At 40.4% G+C, this 22,103-nt stretch overlaps 1 protein-coding gene across 3 annotated transcripts in view; it reads right to left on the bottom strand.

Annotated features, from left to right (window-relative positions):
* Nucleotides 1–22,103, bottom strand: part of LOC129698251 (beta-1,4-galactosyltransferase 3-like) — a 54,440-nt gene that overhangs the window by 9,734 nt on the left and 22,603 nt on the right. The window contains exons 4-6 of one of the 3 annotated variants that reach the window (XM_055637269.1): nt 15,013–15,135; nt 14,453–14,557; nt 7,189–9,935 (exon numbers count right to left, since the gene is read on the bottom strand). In XM_055637269.1, the coding sequence (XP_055493244.1) occupies nt 9,803–9,935; nt 14,453–14,557; nt 15,013–15,135 (361 nt within the window). In that variant the 3' untranslated portion in view covers nt 7,189–9,802. Of the gene's footprint in view, nt 1–7,188; nt 9,936–11,410; nt 11,996–14,452; nt 14,558–15,012; nt 15,136–22,103 lie in introns of those variants that run through there. The other 2 variants (XM_055637266.1, XM_055637270.1) reach the window with 2 other exon arrangements.

Here is a 22,103-nt window from a genome sequence, read left to right as displayed (position 1 = left end):
AGTTGTTCCACACCCACATGCACATACACATACATGCACTTACTCCTTTAGGTTCACTTCTCACACCCCACTTCCAACCACCAGTCCATGAGGCAGTCTCCAGCTTCCAGGACATTGAGTTCAAACGATAATTAGGATTAGCAATCATTGACATCTAGATTATGTTGATTATTAACTTTTTAAAACTACAGGTATTTAATGGGCTTATGTTGAACTGTAACGTCCAAGTTCAGGAACAACTTTTTCCCTACAGCCATTAAACACAACATCCTCAAATAAATTCTGAACTACATAGACTATTATTTATGGAATAGAAACACACACTGAACCTTTTTTTCGCTCGTTTATTATATTGTTTACAGTGTACTGTTTACATATTTTGTGGTGCTGCTTGCAAGTATGAATTTTATTGTTCTAGTGGACACATGACAATAAAACACCCTTGACTTGACTCTGAGCTGGCATTGCTCCTTGTTTTGCCCAAGGCAGGAATTAAGGTTTCTAGATTGATGTTAATTGCAAAGTGAACCCTGTCTGGCTGCGATTTTTACAGCAAGAAGTGTACAAACTGCCTTGGCTCCTGGCAGATGGGATTCATTTAATTTGTCATCACAGTTCACATAGGTTGAAGATCCTGTTCCTGTGCAGCACTGTTCTGCATTCTAACTAATTTTTGCCTCTCTTGATTAATGCACCATTCTGTGACATTCTTGTTGATCTATTCCCTGTATTTGTGTTGCAGTTGAATAAATGTCACTTGCCACTTGTGAGAGTTACCAACATCCACCCCGCATGGCTGTAATTTGTGGCCCATCCACTAAACCCAGATTCTACAATCAGTTGAAATATCTTATGTTGTTACTAGTACATATGGCAATTAACTGTTCCTGATTCTCTGGACTCTTAATGTCATGCAGGTGCCCCCTAAAATCATCCTTTAATCATGTAACTTTAGAGGAATGGCCTACTTTGATTACTCTGTGCCAGAGACCCGGGTTAGATCCTGACTACGGGTGCTGTCTGTACGGAGTTTGTACGTTTTCCGTGACTGCGTGGGTTTTTTCCGAGATCTTCGGTTTCCTCCCACACTCCAAAGACGTACAGGTTTGTAGGTTAATTGGCTTAGTGTAGTTTTGTAAAATTGTCCCTAGTGTGTGCAGAATTATGTTAATTTGCTGCAATCGCTGCTCGGTGCAGACTCGGTGGGCTGAAGGGCCTGTTTCCGCACTGTATCTCAAAACTAACCTAAATAAAAATTATCAAGGGGGAGCAGCCGGAGGCTGTTGTGCACATTGGCACAAATGAGATGGGTAGGAAAAGCGATGAGGTCCTGCAGAGTGAATACAGTGAGTTAGACAAAGGGTTAAAAAAAGCAGGGTAATAATCTCTGGATTACTCCTGGTGCCACGTGTTAGTGAGCGTTTAAATAGTAGGATAGGATGGATGAATGCGTGGCAGAGGCGTTGGTGCAGGGGGCAGCGATTCAGATTTTTGGACCATTGGGATATCTTCTGGGGCAGAGATGACCTGCACAAGAGGGAGGGGTTACATCTGAAGTGGAGGATGACCAATATCCTTGCAGGGAGGTTTCACAAGTGTTACTCAGGTGAACTAGAGATGTTTCAGATGTGATGCAGAGGGAGGTAAAAGAGGTGGAAGAGTAGCTTCACTAATCAGAAAGAATATCACGGCGGCACTCAGACACGACAAAGCATAGAGTTCGTCCTGAAGCGATATGGGAAGAGCTGAAAATTAGAAATGTGCAATCACTAATGGGATTGTACTATAGGCTTTGTGATATCAAGTGGGAGATAGAGGAAAGCAGGAGACACATATGTGGACAGATTACAGAAAGATGCAAAAGCAACAGGCAGGGCCGGATTTACGAATAAGCTTCATAAGTTTAAGCTTAGGGCCTTGAGATCTAAGGGGGCATTGGCAGGGCCGGATTTACCTATAGGCTCATAGGCTGAAGCCTAGGGCTAAAATTCTAGCGGGCCTCTGGCCAAGGTGTTTTTTTCCCCCAGAGTAAAAAAAAAAAATTGGAGTGCTATCAACGTTTCCACTTTGACAGAAATTACCCGAAATTCTGGTTCCGGCCCGCAGCAATTTTTAGAAAAAAAAATTGCGACCATTCGTGCCTGCGCAGTTGGGGGGGTAGCCAGTGGCGCAGTAGCTGCGCTAAATAACGCTGTCTCTCCGTGCGTGGGCAGTGGGCCCAGGCGGGTTCAGATCTCCATTTGCCCTCCACACAATCACCTCGATGCCTTGTGCCTACCAAAGATCCTCAGTGTATACTCCAGGTAAGTAGTGGAATATTGTGTTGCGGGAGTGCCCGTTTCTCCGGGCTGGGAGGGCTGCGGCGTGGAGTCGGAGCCTCGCTGCGTGGGAGGGAAAGGGGGAGGGAGAGAGAGGGGGGGGGGGTGAGAGGAGGAAAGGGGGGATGGAGACAGAGGGGAGAGAGAGAGAGAGGGAGGGGGAGAGAGAGAGAGAGAGAGAGAGAGAGAGGTGGGGGGGGGGGAGGGGGGGGGGAGAGAGAGATGGGGATTACATTTGAAACAAGTTTGAAACAAGTTTATTCATGGATAACCCCTTGAGATGGACAGTCATCTCGTTTTCGAGGGGGTCCAACATAGAACATAAAGCACAAGACATAACATACATAGTGTTTAGTGAGATTGCAAAATTAAGGTAGGTTTTAAGAGCAATTATATTTTCTCCTCCATATGAATAATATCAAACAATTGGAACGGCTTTCTTTTCCTTGATAACAATACTGAAAATATGTATTCCATAGTTTGCGACTTTCATTTTGCATCATATTTTTAGTGTGCACACACTAACAGTCAAACAGCAACAGGCAATCAAATCAACACACCAAACATTTTCTAAAAATAAGTTTTATTTACTGCAAAAACTTAACAGTATTTTATTTGCAGTGTTTGCATGCTTTTATAAAATTTTACATAACATTTTACATTACAACTTGATTATTAACACAAGGACAGCTTCAATTCTTGATTTAAAAAAATGTATACAACCATGATCTCAATCATCCCATTCCAACCACTCATTACTCTTGACTCAACCAAAATTATTTCTGAAATATTAGTCATAAATTTGGTGCAAAAATGCTCCAAAATAAGACTCAGAATGCACCAGAGAGCATCTAAAATCCCAGAGCTTCCAGGGCCCTTAAGCGGCCCCTGAACCCCGGCCGCAAGGGTCCTTGAGCTTCGCACTTGTGAAGTGCACAGTGCACTTATTTCACATAACATTTTTGTAATCCTACCAGGCCACCCCCATTTTTGAAAAGCTTCATACGAGCCTGGTGTATAATATTTTTGACTGTCATAGGCCTTTCTTACATATGCTGTCGCAACACACTGTAGTCTCTAAACAACACTTCAGGAATTTTCTTTGCCCTCCATTTCAGAATAATAGTGTTTTAAGCCGATAACTCGACACTAGCACTGGCAATAAATAAAAAGCGCTTATGAGGCCCTTATCTCATTGGCCACGTTCGGCTGCACATCTGGTGGACTCTTCCATCTTCTTCTCGTCATGGGGGTGGAGGATTGGGAGGGGCCTCACAAGTGAAATAGCCTCTTCATCTAAATCCGGCCCTATCTGACACAATATCCAATAGTATAGGTGCCCCCGTTTACTCTCGTTGACGTGCAGGTTGTTTCTACGTCGACATATTCAAAGTGCGCAGAGAATGTATTGATGTTTAAGAAGGAACTGCAAATGCTGGAAAATCGAATGTAGACAAAAATGCTGGAGAAACTAAGCAAGTGAGGCAGAATCTGTGGAGCAAAGGCAACGTTTTGGGTCGAGACCCTTCTTCAGACCTTTCTTCAGGATGTATGGAGCTCATTGGGCAGGTTCCTGTTGTTTTCAGCGATACTGCCAGACTACACCATGTAACCCGTTATAGCATGCAAGCTTGCCACAATCTACAGATGTTGCCTTGGGATTCCAGCTCGGTCTGGAATTTCCTCTTGCCATCTTTATTTGATAGCTTTGCAGAGATCGTAGATAAGATTCCTTGTAAGCCTCAGGATACTTTGACTTGAACCGCATCTGGGAGTGAACCTCATAATTTATCCATAGTTTCCGATTTGGGAACACATATTGTCTTCTTTGATATGTATGTAAAGGTATTTAAAGGTAACTGGTTATAGTTATAATATTCTGTTAAGGGCCTGTCCCACTGTACGAGGTAATTCAAGAGTTCTCCCGAGTTTTCCCCTAATTTGAACAGAGTATGTCCGTAGCGGGTCTGTAGGAGTTCGTGGATGTCTCGTAGCGGGTCGTACGAATAACGGTAGGTACTCGGGAAATCCGGTAAACTCGTGACGTTTTTTCAACACTGAAAAATGTCCACGAGTAAAAAAAATACTCGTTATGAAAAATATTGTTACTTTGTACTCTTACAAGCTGCTACAAGACATCCACGAACCCCTATGGACCCGCTATGTACATTCTCCAAGTTCGAATCAGGGGAGAACTCTTGAATTACCTCGTACAGTGGGACAGGCCCTTTAAGCTAAATGGCTACTACAATGTATTCATCTACACAGTTGCTGATAACTGTGACAACTGTGGCATGGTCATTTAGGTTAGCTGCAGTCTTTGAATAGGGATTTTGAATAGTGAAGAGATTTAGTTTGATTGCAAGATTGCATAGCAGTACAACTTTTATCAGCCACCCCCATTGCAAAAGGGAACTGATATTTTTCAACTAAATGCCGTGTAAAACCTTCACAACTATGACCTAAATTGTCACAACTCTTAAAACACCCATCAGTGATAGTGTACCAAAATGCTGCAGTTGATATACTACCTTAAATTTCTATTCCTTTGCTCCATAGATGCAGCCTCATCCGCTGTGATTCTCCAGCATTTTTGTCTACTTTCGATTTTTCCAGCATTTGCAGTTCTTTCTTAAACTAACATAGACATAGTAATTTTGTTTAGTTATGCTGCAAGAATGGTGATGTCATTAAAGAGTGCTTCTTCAAACTGCAGTACTTATGATTCATCAGGTGTGCAAATCACGGACAATTGGAAAATTGCTTCGAAATTATTTGACTAGGAAGCCATTGAATAGCCCTGGAGACCTAACAACTGCTGCACAATCACATTCATAATTAATTTAGCCAAGAGTGTTCAAGGGCTATGCTCTTCTCCCTGCAGAGGAATGAGTTACATTTATGGACAAACAAATGAAGTAAACGAGAAATTAACAGGCCTATGTGAAATTTTGTTCTATTTGCACCGAATGGCATCAATCTATGGTTGTCACTAGAAATTTAGGATACCTTGGGGCACTTTTATCAACAGGACCAATATTATTTCCCATGTAACTTGCATCTGTTAAAAGACTGCAGGCTCCACGTTGAGCAGCTCCCGCATAGTCAGGCCAATTGTTTATTGTTTATTTAAATTAAAATCTTGTCCTCAAATATCGAATCCCATAACTATAGCTGCAAGGAGATATGGTGCAGCTGTTCCACCTCAGTCCCTTTGCTTTATCTTTACTGGCTCAGCAGTACCAGAAGCTATCACTTATCTGTTCAAGTTACATTCGCAAAACAGACAACTGGTACAAGATAAATTACTGCACTGTCATGTTTTTGCTGCATGACACGTTTCAAAGAGATCTAGTGTTGTCTATGATAAAGGGCATAAAACTTGAAATAAACAATTTATATAACATGACATTCGTAGACTTGGAACATAGGACAGTATTGCACTGGAACAAGTGCTTTGGCCCACAATATCTGTACCGACCATCATGCTAATTTAAATTATACAGTTCCTGCAAATGGTTGACATCCTTCCATTTCCTGCCCGTTTATGTGTACCTCAATACCTCTTGAACATTACTCGAGTATCTGCTTCCACCGCTTCTGGGCAGCATTTTTCCATGAACCTACCATTCTAGAAATAACTTTTCTATAATCCACGTCCCCCCCCCCCCCCCCCCCCCCCCCCCCCCCCCCCCCCCCCCCCCCCCCCCCCCCCCTTGTGTATGACATTTCCAATACCAGGGATTGGGAGGGGGGACTTTCTACCCTATCTAAATATCTACCCTATCTCATAATGTTATGTACTTCTAGCAGGTTGTCGCTCAGATTCTCTCCATGAAAATCATCCAAGTTTGTCTAACAACTTCCTGGCTGAGTTTCCAATCCAGGCAACATTCTGGTTAACCTCTTCTGCACCCCTCCTAAGTCATCACATCCTTCTTGTTATGCCATGCCCAGTACAGCACACAATACTCCAAATGTGTAATCTCCATTTTTATGTACAGGATGGAGGAAACTGGTTACTACATTTGATATGCAATATATGTATATGGCATATATCTGGGCTAAGTATTTCCAAATGGGGCTCATGGACAATACTTAAATCACACTACATAGCACCTCTACCACACCCGAATCTTATTATTTGGCAGTTATTTCTGTTAATTACATGCAGCAAGAAAGACTGAAACCATAATTAGGGAAATAAGAGGATTTACATGTGGAGAACAGAAAGAATGGATAATCTGATAAACGCAAAGAATGACACATATTTGGACTGTCTAAAGGCACGTGCTAATAGCGTCATTAATTATTTTGGGAGAAAAATGTACGCATAACCTTAATCACCTTAACCTTAAATGCCACCCCCAAAAGGCAAAGCAGTCAACCAAATGCATGCTCCAAATATTGAGTTAACACCCGTCCAGGAATATGGATATAATTTTTTGTTCTCAATCTTGATGATTGTCTTGTAAACCAGTTTTGACTTTTAAGGTGTTTCAGGTCACGATTTCAGGCTCTTGCTGGTGCGAATAAAGCAGTGCTGAATAGCACTTTGCTACAATGGTCCCAGGGTCTTGGCCCTATCACAATAGTTAGGTCTTCTGATCAAATATGCATTGGAAAGTTGAAAAACGTTTTCACAAATATTTTCTCTTCTGATAGGCAAGAATCTAGAAACGTATACGTAGCAGGTGCATGTAGTTTGATTATGAGTGTAGGTGGGGTTGGGAGTGGGGGAAAATGAGACATGCCATCCCCTAAAAAGACAATTCACAATCAAAATCAAATATTAAGAAATATAAGGGAATTTCAAGAGCATATTTCCTATGCAAGGGTAATACATCTGAATAAATTATAAAACAGCACATAAACAAAATGTTTATTCCGTAATTTGCATTTGGGGGTTAAAACACAGCAGACAATGCCATCATTTGTAGACAGAGTATTTTAACAATACATTGGTGCTGCTTATTAGAGATTAAAATAATAATCAACTTAATTTCAAATGACTAGATGACAATATGCTCAAAGAAAATTGACCAAAGCTTTAAGGCATTGGATGCTATAACTTATTAACACTCTCAATACTTTCAATGTTTGCAGCCTTGTTTACAATAACATTTACTGATAAGATCTGCACACCATTCATTTTTGGCTTGCTTATTGTGCAATTCCACAAATACAAAATTAACCATATTGATAAGCAATTTCTCTCAACTTTCTCTCAACTTTGTGCAACTTTCATGTTATGAATCAGGAAAAATACCAAAGTGTAAAATTATATACAAGAGACAATTCTTGTGCGTGTTGATGACAAAATATAAATATTTGCATTGTCATCTTTCTAATAATCTAACATTACTCTCTTCTTGGTAGCGCCCACTTTCTAACATTTAGAAAAGGGAATGTAGATATTTACAACACCTGCACATGCCAAAGCAAGACAATACAGTCCAAAAACTGATAAATATTCTTAATTTTCTCATTACCTTGTCAAGATGTTTTAGTTCCCAAATTTGAAATTAATGTTACAGTATCTTCACTATCCAATCTTTACATTTGAAAAATGTCAAACATTCTAAGTGTCGGTAACACAAAACTATATTAGAGATACATAGGGAAAAACATAAAAATCAAACTTAGTCATCTTTTAAATTATACAATATCATATATTCTCGACAGCAATTGCACTCACATTTACAATAGACAATAGATGCAAGAGTCGGTCATTCGAGCCAGCACCACCATTCACTGTGATCATGGCTTGGCTTCCACATTCTTGCCTTCTCACCATATCCCCTGACTTCGCTATCTTTAAGGGCTCTATCTAACTCTCTGAGGCAGAGAATTCCATAGATTCACAACTCTTTGGGTGAAAATGTGTTTCCTCATCTCCATTCTAAATGGCCTACCCTTTATTCTTAAACTGTGGCCCCTGGTTCTTGTCTCCCCAAACACCAGGAACATGTTTCCTGAATCTTATATGTTTCAAGATCCCCTCTCATCCTTCTAAATTCCAATGTATACAAGCCCCAACCACTCCATTCTATCAATATATGGCAGTCCCGCAATCCCAGGAATTAACCCCGTGTACCTACGCTGCAGTCCCTCAATAGCAAGAATGTCCTTCCTCAAATTTGGAGACCAAAACTGCACACAATACTCCAGGTGTGGTCTCACTAGGGCCCTGTACAACTTCTGAAGGACCTCTTTGCTCCTATACTCAACTCCTCTTGTTATGCTTGTTAGCTTTCTTTACTGCCTACTGCACCTGCATGCTTACTTTCAGTGAGTGATAACAAGGACACCCAGATCTCTTCGTACTTCCCCTTTTCCCAACTTGACACCATTCAGATAATAATCTGCCTTTCTGTTTTTGCCACCAAAGTGGATAACCTCACATTTATCCACATCAAACTGCATCTGCCATGCATCCGCATACTCACCCAACCTGTCCGAGTAACCCTGCATCCTCAAAGCCTCCTCCTCACAGTTCACACTGCCACCCAGCTTTGTGTCATCTGCAAATTTGCTAATGTCAGTTTGAATCCCTTCATCTAAATCATTGATGTATATTGTAAATAGCTGCGGTCCCAGCTACGAGCCTTGCGGTACCCCACTAGTCACTGCCTGCCATTCTGAAAGGGACCCGTTAATCGCTACTCTTTGTTGCCTGTCCACCAACCAATTTTCTATCTGTCAGTATCCTACCCCCAATACCATGTGCTCTAATTTTGCCCACTAATCTCCTATGTAGGACCTTATCAAATGCTTTCTGAAAGTCCAGGTACACTACATCCACTGGCTCTCCCTTGTCCATTTTCCTAGTTACATCTTCAAAAAATTCCAGAAAATTTGTCAAGCTTGAATTCCTCTTCGTAAATCCATGTTGACTTGGACCGATCCTGTTACTGCTATTCAAATGTGTTGCTATTTCATCTTTTATGATTGACTCCAGCACCTTCCCCACCACCGATAGTAGACTAACTGGTCTATAATTCCCTCTTTTCTCTCTCCCGCCTTTCTTATAAAGTGGGATAACAGTAGCTACCCTCCAATTCACAGGAACTGATCCTGAATCTATAGAACATTGGAAAATGATCACCAATGCATCCACAATTTCTAGAGCCACTCCTTAAGTATCCTGGGATGCTGACCATCAGACACTGGGGATTTATCAGCCTTCAGTCCCATCAGTCTACCCAACGCCATTTCCTGCCTAATGTGAATTTCCTTCAGTTGCTCCATCACCCTAGATCCTCTTGCCACTAGTACATCAGGGAAATTGTTTGTGTCTTCCTTAGTGAAGACAGATCTAAAGTACCTGTTCAACTTGTCTGCCATTTCCTTTGACCCCGTATTGCCTTTTTAGTTATCTTCTGTTGCTCTTTATAAGTTTCCCAATCCTCTGGCTTCCCGCTCATCTTTGCTATGTTATAGTTCTTCTCTTTTGTTTTTATACTGTCCTTGACTTCCCTTTGTCAGCTACGGTCGCCCCTTACTTCCCTTGGAATCTTTCTTCCTCTTTGGAATGAAACAGGAACCATTTCAACAGGAAAACAACAACTGTATCCAAAATGTTCAATGAGTTGATTTTCAATGTAGAATCTCATTCTATAAAACCAATAAGTAAAACAAGAAAAAGTTGTGGAAATATCATTTGATAGAAACTATCTTTATTAGAAACATCCTGGAAATGTCTATCAAACCAACCCTTTATTGGGTCCTGACAATCATTTTTTTAGATGCTCTTTTTTTTTCCAATCTGCTGAGTTTTAGCAAGTGAAGGACACTTAGATCAGGTGACTTGGGAGCTTTATCTCCATAAGCTGCTTATCATTAGGGTTTGTTTCACCTGCAGACTAATTAATGAGGTTGACTTATCATGACTAATCAACAATTAAGTAACATAAACATTATTTAAAAATAGACATTATCTATTATCTAGTCAGTTCCATTTATTCACCATCTTTCAACTAGCATCTTGTGTTCCTCGCCTATACTAAATAACGCAATCTGCATGCTTGAAGTATCAGAAGCACAAAATGGGGATGAAGGGGATGAAGTCTTTTGGTAATCTGCAGATAAGGCAAACATGGTCTTCCAAGAACAGTGGTTTGAATTAAGAGTTATTGGGAAGAAAGTATCTTGACTAACTGTTTGCAAAGGCCAGAAATGTAAAATGTGTGGCAAACATCTTATCGGGGTAGGATGGAAGGGTGATGATAGTTTACATTCAGCAAGTTATGACCTAGAAACGCATCATCTGTAACAGTTTATTTCAAAAGTGGAATTAGATTTCTATTTAAAGTTTGCAAGTCTGCAGGGCTTTTGTGAATAATGAAGGACGTTGAGAGACTATTTTAATCTTCCAAAAATGTGGCAAAGGCACAATGGGCAAAATGACCATCTTCTTCAATGCATAATATTATGGCTTTTCAAAAATTACAATTCAAAGAAAGACCACATATGCTGGAAACCTGTAAGTGCTTTCATTGAGAAATATTCACATTCCTTTAGAAGCTGAGCACATGATGAGGGTGTATGATTATAGAAAAAATGACCATATGGCAATGATTGAAGAACAGGAAACATTATTATGGGCAAGACCAGGTAACACAGGAGACACTCATAATAGTGATTATTATGATTCAAGAATGATAAAAAATAGCATACTACAGAAAAAAATAACTTACTAAAATACAATAATTGAAATAACATACACACACTTTAAAAATCATATTTCAAACTGGCACACAGATTTATAAATGTATGGCTTATATGCAAGTACTTATGAGACAATACTAAAATTCCATGTATTTTCTTAAAACCGAAAATTCTTTCAACTCAAAATGAAACATTAGCAGGGTGGTAGCAAATTAATTTAATTGATTGATCTGTCTCCATAGTGCACCCTACAGATGTTGATTTATAGGTTTGAGAGAAAATCATGCACACTAAACATATATTCTAACAGGGAGCCTCTCCTGCAGTCCTCATACAGTTCTTTAGAATTATAAAAATAGTGCCATGTTGTGCCAACATTTTCCAAAGGGAATAGTTAAGATGCAACTTTCACAAAAATGTGCAAGTGTGTCAATTCCTTTGGTTTATTGATTTCAAAGATTTCACAACACAGGCTGCATTTACTTTTGCAGTCAACCCATGCAATTTTCCAAAACCTGTAAGTTTAAAGTTTCATAATATAAATTAACCATTCCATAACTTCATCCTGAATGTCACATGACGTAGGCTTCTAATTTACATATGGATATTATTAATATCAAATATGAAACAAATTCTCTATAGCCGATATGACAATGTCAAAAAAAAAGCTGTGTGAAAGTTCTGAAATCTTTTTCCCGAAAATAACTTTTCAAAAAAGAATGTGAAGCAGGTAGGTTATATCTGTTTCTTTGGGCTGACTGAATGTCTTTGGATTTGCAGTATATCCAATAATACTTCCATCTGTGACGGCATTCTTTGAGAAACACTTTTAACCATAGTTTGTTTTTTGTGGTTAATTCACTTTTGACTAAACAGTTGGACTGTTTCCAAAGTCCACAGTAATGTTGGTGTACAAAGGAAGCTCTTCCCTTTGAAGTAAGCTGTATTCTATAGAGTTCATCCCATCAGATCGCCATGACTTGGATACCTTCACCACCATGTCAAATCTGTAAAATAATCAAACTACTTGGTCTGCTATAATTGCAGATTTTAAAAAAACGGCTGTTTTATTAAACATAAAATGTTACCTTGTCAAAATATCTATCCTTATCCTTATTAAATCTGAATGCAGACAGCCTATAGTTTGTCTGCAGACAGCATATAGTGGTATTCTTTAGCATCCCAGCCTCTTATAACAGATTGAGGGGCAGCAGGGCCTCCAATAAGCTTTTATGCCACCTCCCTAGGCTCTGGCTGACAGCAACATTTAATTCTGGAATTTTGCTATCTATAAAGTCTTTTGAAATGTTTCTGAATGTGATAAAGGAAACTATTAACATCTTTAAAATTAAGATTTCATCACAAACATTAGGACAATAATAATAAATATTAAGCAAAACCTCAACCAATGCACTTATCTGCTCCTTGTTTTTACTGCCTTCTAATTCCATAGAAATTAACAGGATAGTGGATACGAACACAAATGCCAGGGAATCCCTGAATGATTTAACTCCATTGTTGAACTCCATGGGAAATCTAAGAGTTTTGATTTGGTACTCCAAATCTGCAAGTTATGATTTTTACACACCCACTGGTATCTTTAATTTGCTTCATTTTAACGGATGCATGTCAAGCTCAAGTTTCTTTTCTAAATCAAGCATCTGTATACATGGTATTTAAAATGGAATCAAACTTTTCCCAGTGTTTTTATCTATTGTATAATGCTATCTAAAACAAGCAATTTTCTACTCAGTAGCACTTTTCTGATGAGCAAGCGACCTCGTACTTTCTAATTGTCCCATTTTGCACTTGACAGTCTTTTTTCTTTTATTAGTTAAAGAAACACATGCAATGCCCAATGAGCTCAAGTTAAACTGATTACTTATTTTCCATCTTCTTCTGAAGACTATACAAAACAGCGCTGAATGAAAAAAACTAAATCTGAAAGCAAAAGTAAATCCAAGCTCAAAACCATCAAAAGCAAACCCAGGGATTATATTAAATGACAAGAAACGTATATTTGAGTGCAAAACTATTTTTACACCCAACCTGTCATACTAAAGTCAAATTTAGAAATTATGCATGGAAAAAACTTTTAGAACAGGTATAACTATCAACATAGTATGTTTTTTTGTATCTTCGAGACATCCCTAAATGCTGCTTTATACTGATCCATATATTTGTATTTTGTTTAAAATAGACAATAGACAATATGTGCAGGAGTAGGCCATTCAGCACCGCCATTCAATGTTGTCATGGCTGATCATCCACAATCAGTATCCTGTTCCTGGCTTCTCCCCGTATCCCATGACTCCGGTATCTTTAAGAGCTCTGTCTAGCGCTCTCTTGAAAGCATCCAGAGAACCAGCCTCCACCACCCTCTGAGGCAGAGAATTCCACAGACTCACAACTCTGTGTGAAAAAGTCTTTCCTCATCTCCGTTCTAAATGGCTTGCCCCTTATTCTTAAATTGTGGCCTCTGGTTCTGGACTCCCCCAACATCGGGAACATATTTCCTGCCTGCAGCTTGTCCAAACACTTAATAATCTTATTTGTTTCAATAAGATGCCCTCTCATCCTTCTAAATTCTAGAGTATACAAGCACAGCCGCTCCATTCTATCAACATATGACAGTCCCGCCATCCCGGGAATTAAGCTGGTGAACCTACGCTGCACTCCCTCGATAGTAAGAATCCAAAGTACCTGTTCAACTCGTCTGCCATTTCCTGTTCCCCATAATAAATTCATCTTTTTCAATCTTCCAGAGTCCAACTTTGGTCTTAACTAATTTTTTCCTCTTCACATACCTAAAGAAGCTTTTACCATCCTCCTTACCTTCATACCTCATCTTTTCTCCCCATATTGTCTTTTGAGTTACCTTCTGTTACTTTTTAAAAGTTGCCCAATCATCTGGCTTCCCGCTTATCTTTGCTATGTTATACCTCTTCTCCTTCATTTTTATACTGTCCCCGACATCCCTTTTCAGCCAAGGTTGCCCCTTATTCCCCCTGGAATCTTTCTTCCTCTTCGGAATGAACTGATCCTGCACCTTCTGTATTGTTCCCAGAAATACCTGCCATTGTTGTTCCACTGTCATCCCTGCAAGGGTATCTTTCCGGCCAACTCATGGCTCAATTCCCCTTTGTTCAACTGTAATACAGACACCTCCGATTTACCCTTCTCCCTCTCAATTTGTAGATTAAAACTAATCATATTATCAATTTGTAGATTAAAACATCATATTATCATTGCATTAATGACCAAGTATATATAATTTCACAAAATATGTGGCATCTATTCCTTGGGAAACAATGCAAAAGAATAAATGAAAATCCATTTTATATCACTGGTTTAAAAAGCTTAACTGATCCGTAAAGCAGTTGAATTAATATTATACCACCCAATACTCAAGAATCATAGCAATGACATTTGGCTTATAAATTAAAACCACATCTTAAATTTACCTTTTCTCATTTTTTTCATTACCCACATCCATATTATGTGAGATCATTTTATAATGTCCAAGTGAGAGGGGAGTTCGAATTATCTTCATCCCTGCAAAATAAATCCTAAACAAAGAGTAATGATTTACTTATAAGTTCTTCAATATACACCTTTGTACAATCACTTAACTACATATTTGGTTACATTAAGGTTGTTAGCTTCTATGTTTTTGCATTCATAACCTGCTTTAAGAATATACTGTAGACCTCAAATCAAAGTTCTAATTAATCATACATTCAAGCAGGTAATATTCAATTACTGATCAGGTAACAAAAAACGTACTAAATTTAACGCTAAAACAAAAACAGTTCAAAGATAACCACATTGGTCGCATTTCATTGGTCTATCAGTAATTATGGGCCGCATTTCAATCACTCAGTAGAGCTCAGCCTACAATTTTGTTGAATTCTTCTTTTAAGAATTGTAAATAGCAACCTATGGGAGCTTATAGCATTATTCCTAAACAATGGTATATCATGCCATTCTAACAATAAGTCTTTAACTTTGACTTGCATCTTACCTAGCAGAAATATCATCATCTTCTCCACCCCAACCCCAGTATGTGTTTGGGAAGCCATTAATTCGTAAGTACTGATCTGGAGTCAAGGCTGAAACACCACCAAAATACATCCTATATGGTAACCTATAAAAACAAAGAAAATTTGTTGATGCTTCATGCATTTTCACATAAGAGGCTACACTAAAAAATAAAACTGCTGATTATATTTTACAAGTGATGCAGTGGCAAGCTTCACATGTATCATTTATAGACTTGAAATTAATGCTACACACTTTGTCTTACATTAAAAAATCAGATAATTGTAATTATCAGAGTGTAGAATAGAGTGATATAGCTACAAGTGGAAGTATGATTTAAAAGAGTGGAGCAATTGTATTGGATAACAGTAGATCCTCTTTTAGGACGAGCGCTCAATGATCACTGCAGCGATTTTTCAAAATCACAATAGTTCAGTGTAAAACTTCAAACCCCAAGACTTGAACTTTAACACAAATATCCAATTACATGAAAGAAGAAACATTAACACACATGAACATATAGCTCAAGTGTCTATGCAAAACAGAATTAAAGAGCAACCAACCTCCAAAGCAACCAGTTAACAGAGGTAAATGTGGATAGGTGCAAGTAATCTGTTTGGAGTCATTAATAATAGTCATAAATTAATATGTAATAATGTTAGGAAATTAAGACTTTATCAAATACATTTAACATGCCATACACTTAACCTCCAGTACAGGCTTCTCGGGACTTAGGAATGTTATCAATGAAGAGTTTCAATAATTCACAATTATCTTTAAACTAGATTGAAAAGTCTCAATAAAAATGTAGCTCTTATTGTTGGTTGATCAGTTCCTTTGCGAGAATATTTTAGTTGGAATTCTTGTCAGCATAGATTTGAGAACATTGAGATTTGAGAGCATCAGAACAGGTGTAATCATAGAATATTTAACACCATATCTAAAGGTTTATCACATATCTGAAGTATTTGCCCTCCATATGTATTGTGGCAGTTCAACTCTCCAAACCATTTGCTCCTGGAAGTAGATTATCGTTTGTTCAACAGAACAAAATCCTCAATAGAAATTAGACATATGGTATACAAAGAAACCCTCAAAGTGCAGGAGTACTAACTGAGATACTTGGCTAGAAGATGTGACATTAAGCTGGAGTTCTGAGTAGAACATTCTTTCAGCTTTTGAGAACTGTGTATGCCACATACAATGCCCCCCATAATGTTTGGGACAAAGACCCATCATTTATTTATGTGCCTCTGTACTCCACAATTTGAGATTTATAATAGAAAAAAGACACATGTGGTTAAAGTGCACATTTTATACATTTTTGTTTCACCATGTAGAAATTACAGCTGTATTTATACATAGCCCCCCCCCATTTCAGGGCACCATGTTTGGGACAACATGGCTTCACAGGTGTTTGAAATTGCTCAGATGTGTTTAAATGCCTCCTTAATGCAGATATGAGAGAGCTCTCAGCACCTAGTCTTTCCATCACCTTGGGAAACTTTTATTTCTGTTTATCAACATGAGGACCAAAGTTGAGTCAACTTAGGCTTATCAAAATCAACTGTTTGGAACATCATTAAGAAGAATGAGAGCACTGATGAGCTTACTAATCGCAATGGAACTGGCAGGCCAAGGAAGATATCCACAGCTGATGACAGAAGAATTCTCACTGTAATAAAGAAAAATCCCAAACACCTGTCCGACAGATTAGAAACACTCTTCAGGAGTCAGGTGTGGATTTTCAATGACCACTGTCAGCAGAAGATTTCAACAGAAATACAGAGGCTACACTGCAAGATGCAAACCACCGGTTAGCCACAAAAATAGGATGGCCAGGTTACAGTTTGCCAAGAAGTACTTAAAAGAACAAGCACAGTTCTGGAAAAGGTCTTGTGGACAGATGAGACGAAGATTAACTTATTTCAGAGTGATGGCAAGAGCAAAGTATGGAGGATAGAAGGAACTGCCCAAGATCCAAAGCATACCACCTCATCTGTGAAACACGGTGTAGGGGGAGTTATGGCTAGGGCATGTTTGGCTGCTGAAGGTACTTATCGTCATTGATGGTACAACTGCTGATGGTAGTTGCATAATGTATTCTGAAATGTAAAGACACATCCTATCTGCCCAAGTTCAAACAAAGGCCTCAAAACTCTTTGGCCGGCAGTTCATTCTACAGCAAAACAATGATCCCAAACATACTGCTAAAGCAATAAAGGAGTTTTCAAAGCTAAAAAATGGTAAATTCTTGAGTGGCCTAACCAATCACCCGATCTGAACCCAATTGAGCATGCCTTTTATATGCAGAAGAGAAAACTGAAGGGGACTAGCCCCCAAAACAAGCATAAACTAAAGATGGCTGCAATACAGGCCTGGCAGAGCATCATCAGAGAAGACACCCAGCAACTGGTGATGTCCGTGAAACGCAGACTTCATTGTATGCAAAGGAATGCAACATTATACTAAACATGACTACTTTCATTTACATGACATTGCTGTGTCCCAAATATTTTGGTGCCCTGAAATGGGCGGACTATGTATAAACTCTGCTGTTATTTCTACATGGTGAAACCAAAATGTATAAAAATACCCTTTAATAAAATCTGACAATGTGCACTTTAACCACACGTGATTTTTTTTCCTTTACATATCTCAAATTGTGGAGTGCAGAGGCAAATAAATGATGGGTCTTTGTCCCAAACATTATGGAGGGCGCTGTAGGTAATCTGAAGTAGTTCCATTATTTTTGTTTCTCGATTTCCTTCTACACAGTTCATCATCCACATGAAGGATCACTCTCCATGTTATCTGACCTCGTCATCACGTATTGGCGCATTGCATCCATAACCAACAACACTGATTGTCATAATCACAGCCATCTCCCAGCATAGTGAAAGCAGCAGGCTCTCTCAAAAATGCCAGATAGAATAGCACTCCACTCTTGTACAAACTGCATCCAGTAATTAGGAAAACATCACTAAGTATAGTTGTAGTCATTGCTCTTTCAAAATACTTCTGGACTTTCAAATTCCATTTCCCCATTAACTCGTTAAATAGTATTCTCCAGATGGCATCACATGGTTTTGTATTACTTTCATAGATGGAAGTGCTGGGGGGGATGGCCTATGCCCCCCCCCCCCCCCCCTCCCATTTTGAGAGGTGGGGGACAATCCCCCCCATGTTTTCTTATATGTCAAAACCAAAGATCATAGAGCGTATGATCTACGTATGATCTTTGGCCGAAACGTAACTTAGGTATATTCTTCGGCCCCTTTACCCCCCCTAAGTGCTCCCACCCACCACGCAAGGAAACTAGTGCTACACTCTTCCCAATTAAGCCAGTGCTACCTGTAATTACCGTATCATGTGTACATGTCCATCAGGGGTCTCCAAACTGGCTCGTGGGCCACATCCGGCACCCCGTTAAATTTTATCTGGCCCACAGCAAGCTCAGCGCATAACGGAGCGCGTGTCAGTTAGGCTTCGAGTCGGGGAGCACCGTGGCATGGAGCTGCTCTTAGTTTTGTTACCGGGCATGTCCCTCGAATTGTCAGAACCGAGACATCACAGGGCTACCGTGAAGAAGGGTGCAATGTGGGTGGTTGTGGGTGGTTGGGTGGTTGTGTGTGTGCGTGTGTTGTTCGGCGGCTGCCAAAATGAATTGGCGGTGGCATCATTCAGAATGGGTCAGTAGCGCGTTATAACATGCGATCGTTCCTCTCTGCCTCTCTCTTCGTGTCCCCCCCATGTTTTAAAAGCGATTTCCGCCCATGCTCGCACCACAGAATGCATTCCTACAATCTTGTTGAAATTGCAGAATGTCTATGGATTTTACTTCAAGGTTATGTGCATGGATTTTCAACCTGCAAGACAAAAATCCAACCGCCCTATTTTAAAAAATGTCCGGTGGACTTTATTTTCAGCTTAAAAAAACTCTCAAAATCCAGTGAAATGTTTGGATGTTATTAAGATTTCTCTACCTCCTCCCTCCAAGAAGTTGTAGCTATTTAATCCTCATGACAGAAAAGTTTAACTCAGTCACAAAGCACCTTCTCAGAATGCTGCCCGATTTGTTTTGCATTCACTTTTGTTCCATATTTCAAGAAACTACCTTCATTCAGCATCTCACAGATCCAACTTTTGTTCCTTTTCTCTCCCCAACTGTTTTAATTCATCCATTAGGTTAAAGGTGAGACGGGAAAGATTTAATAAGAACCTGAGGGGCAGCTTTTTCCACAGAGGGTTAAATGTATATAGGTACGTGCAAGAAAGAACTGTTGATGCCGGTATACACCGAAGAAAGGCACAAAATGACTCCATGACTCTAGAAGTTATAGATCTGGGAGATCAAAATCACTTTCTGACAAGTCAGCATCTTTACTAGAAACCATGTATCTGTGTTTCAGATGTTCTGATAATCTTTAACAGACCAACCACTCAACACTGATAATCTAGCAATGCTGACAGCCAGTATGCAGTTAGCACTCATTCTACCCCAGAATCATTGAAATGAACAACCACCAGATGAAGAAGGGTTTCGGCCCGAAAGGTTGCCTATTTCCTTCGCTCCATAGATGCTGTGCACCCGCTGAGTTTCTCCAGCATTTTTGTGAACCACCTGATAAGGGTTTGAAAATATTACAATTCCTGTTTCTATCAGACATAGCTACCTCCATATTTCACTCTTTAGGGAATGATAAAGGGAACTTCTTTACTCAGAGAGTGGTAGCGGTGTGGGATGAGCTTCCAGTGGAAGTGGTGGAGGCAGGTTCATTGGTATCATTTAAAAATAAATTGGATAGGCATATGGATGAGAAGGGAATGGAGGGTTATGGCATGAGTGCAGGCAGGTGGGACTAAGGGGAAAAAAAAAATTGTTCGGCACGGACTTGTAGGGCCGAGATAGCCTGTTTCCGTGCTGTAATTGTTATATGGTTATATGGTTATAATTGGGGTGATGCTTGTTGCAGCAGTTAGAATGAGATTTGAATGCTGGTTTTACAGAGATGAGCGCAGGTTTTACAGAGATGAGATCAACGAAGACAAAGCAAGCGGCTGAAGAAATAAGCAACTCCTGAGCAACCATGATGAATGAGAAGCCAGTGGCCAAAAACAAAACGACAGGAGAGGTAAAAAGAGAAAGTACAATGGAATGGCATACTATATTGTGAGTAAATTGTGACAATGCAGTGAAATTCTTTGCTTGCATACCTAAGGTATGCAACTAGTTGCCACACCAAGTGCTGACAAAGTCACAAAGTACCCAGCACCGCTCCTCCATTGTTCCCCCCCCCTTCCGCCCCCCCTCCCCCCACCCCCCAACTCCTTCCCCGTGGTATCCACACATCAGGTCCTACATTATTCATTATTCTTTCCCCTCCCTCACAGCGGTCCCCCCCATGCTGGGCCCCATTGTTCTTCCCCATCCCTCACGGCAGTCCCCCATGCCACCGTCCCCCCCCCCCCCCATGCCGGGTGTTCCTTTCCCCCCCCCCCCCCCCCCCCCCCCCTCCCTCACGGTGGTTCTCCCTCGGCCTCATCGACAAAAGCTAGAGATGTAAAGGAGACCAGCGAGTTTCCACCGCCACGAGGCTCCGTCAGCCAAGATATACAAGATACAAGATACATTTATTTGTCACATGTGCCAGTTGGCACAGTGAAATGTGTGATCACCATACAGCCATACAATAAAAATAAAGAACACAACACACGATAGAGTTCAACAAAAAACATCCCCACACAGCAGAATCAAAAGTTTCCCCACTGTGAGGAAAGGCACCAAAGTCAGTCATCTTCCTCTAATGTTCCTGATGTTCACCCGTGGTCGGGGCCTCCGGAGCCCTCTGCAGTCGCCGCTACGGGCAGCCCGCCGCTCAGGCCCGCTCGCCGGGATGTTGGAACTCCGACATCGGAACGGGAGGCCAACCTCAGCAGCTTGGACCTCCAAATCGGCCGCTTCCCACCAGAGTCCACGGCTCCCGAAATCCCCAGGCCGCGCCGGGCAGAGATTCACGCTGGCGGCCCACACTGGGAGCTCTGCATACCACAGCCCCACGATGTCGAGGCTGCAGGTCCAACGCTCCGGAGCTTCAAACGGCAATCCAGGTAGGCATTGCCTGCTCCGCTGTGAATCCAGCGCCGTGCCATCGCTCCCGAAGCTCTGGTCCGGTCCCTGGTCTCCGGTAGGAAAGGCCGCTCCGATCCAGATGGTATGTCGCGAGGAGGGGGGGGGGGCAAGAACGCCACACAGAGAAATAATCGCATCCTCGCCAGGAAGCGACTGGGAAAAGATTTCCCCCTTACCCTCCCCTACACAGAAAGACTAAAGAATCCCCAAAACAAACTGTTTTAGACAAACTACAAAAAAGATGAAAAAAAGACAGACTGTAGGCAGAGGCCCCACCGCCGTTGCCGAGGCTCCACCGCCACTGCCGAGGCCTACCACTGCTGCCGAGACTCCATTGGCCCAGGCAGGCTTTGCTGCCTGGCTTCACGGCCTCCCGGGAGGCGCAGAAGAGCAGAAATACAGAATAAGTTACAAAACTGATTTGCTGACCTTGGGTATGGAATTGATATTTATATTAAAGGCCTAGAATTAAAGAACAAGAATTAATGAAGAATCAGTCATGCAGGTGATTTTAAAATGTGTACAGGGACTTTGTAAATATATATAAAATATATAAAACATATATAAAATGGTCATAAATAGTAAAGGCACGGGAGAATTATGCTTCCCAAAGAGATCGACTGGAACTTAAAGAACTTCAACAGCGCAAAGGAACAAAAATAATTAGAACATTTAAAACAGTTTGGTACAACAGGAAACAACAAGAATGGATTTCATGTACAAATAAGATGGTAAGTAAATTTCTTTGCTATATGTTTTTAAATACTTTATTAAGAGATAGGACCTATTGAAGACAAATTACTTGATAAAGTCGAGAGAACAATCTGCGCATGTGCGGTTTCCAAGTTTTTTTTAAAGTCGACTGACAGCTCGCCGAGGATAATCTACACATGCGTGGTTTTCAAGCATTTTGAAAGCCACTGCCGACCCCGACTAATTAC

Source organism: Leucoraja erinacea, chromosome 6 (genome assembly GCF_028641065.1).
Source record: "Leucoraja erinacea ecotype New England chromosome 6, Leri_hhj_1, whole genome shotgun sequence".
NCBI lineage: Eukaryota > Metazoa > Chordata > Chondrichthyes > Rajiformes > Rajidae > Leucoraja > Leucoraja erinaceus.
Note: the sequence above shows the minus strand (reverse complement) of the source record. Positions and strands in the feature narration are given on the sequence as shown.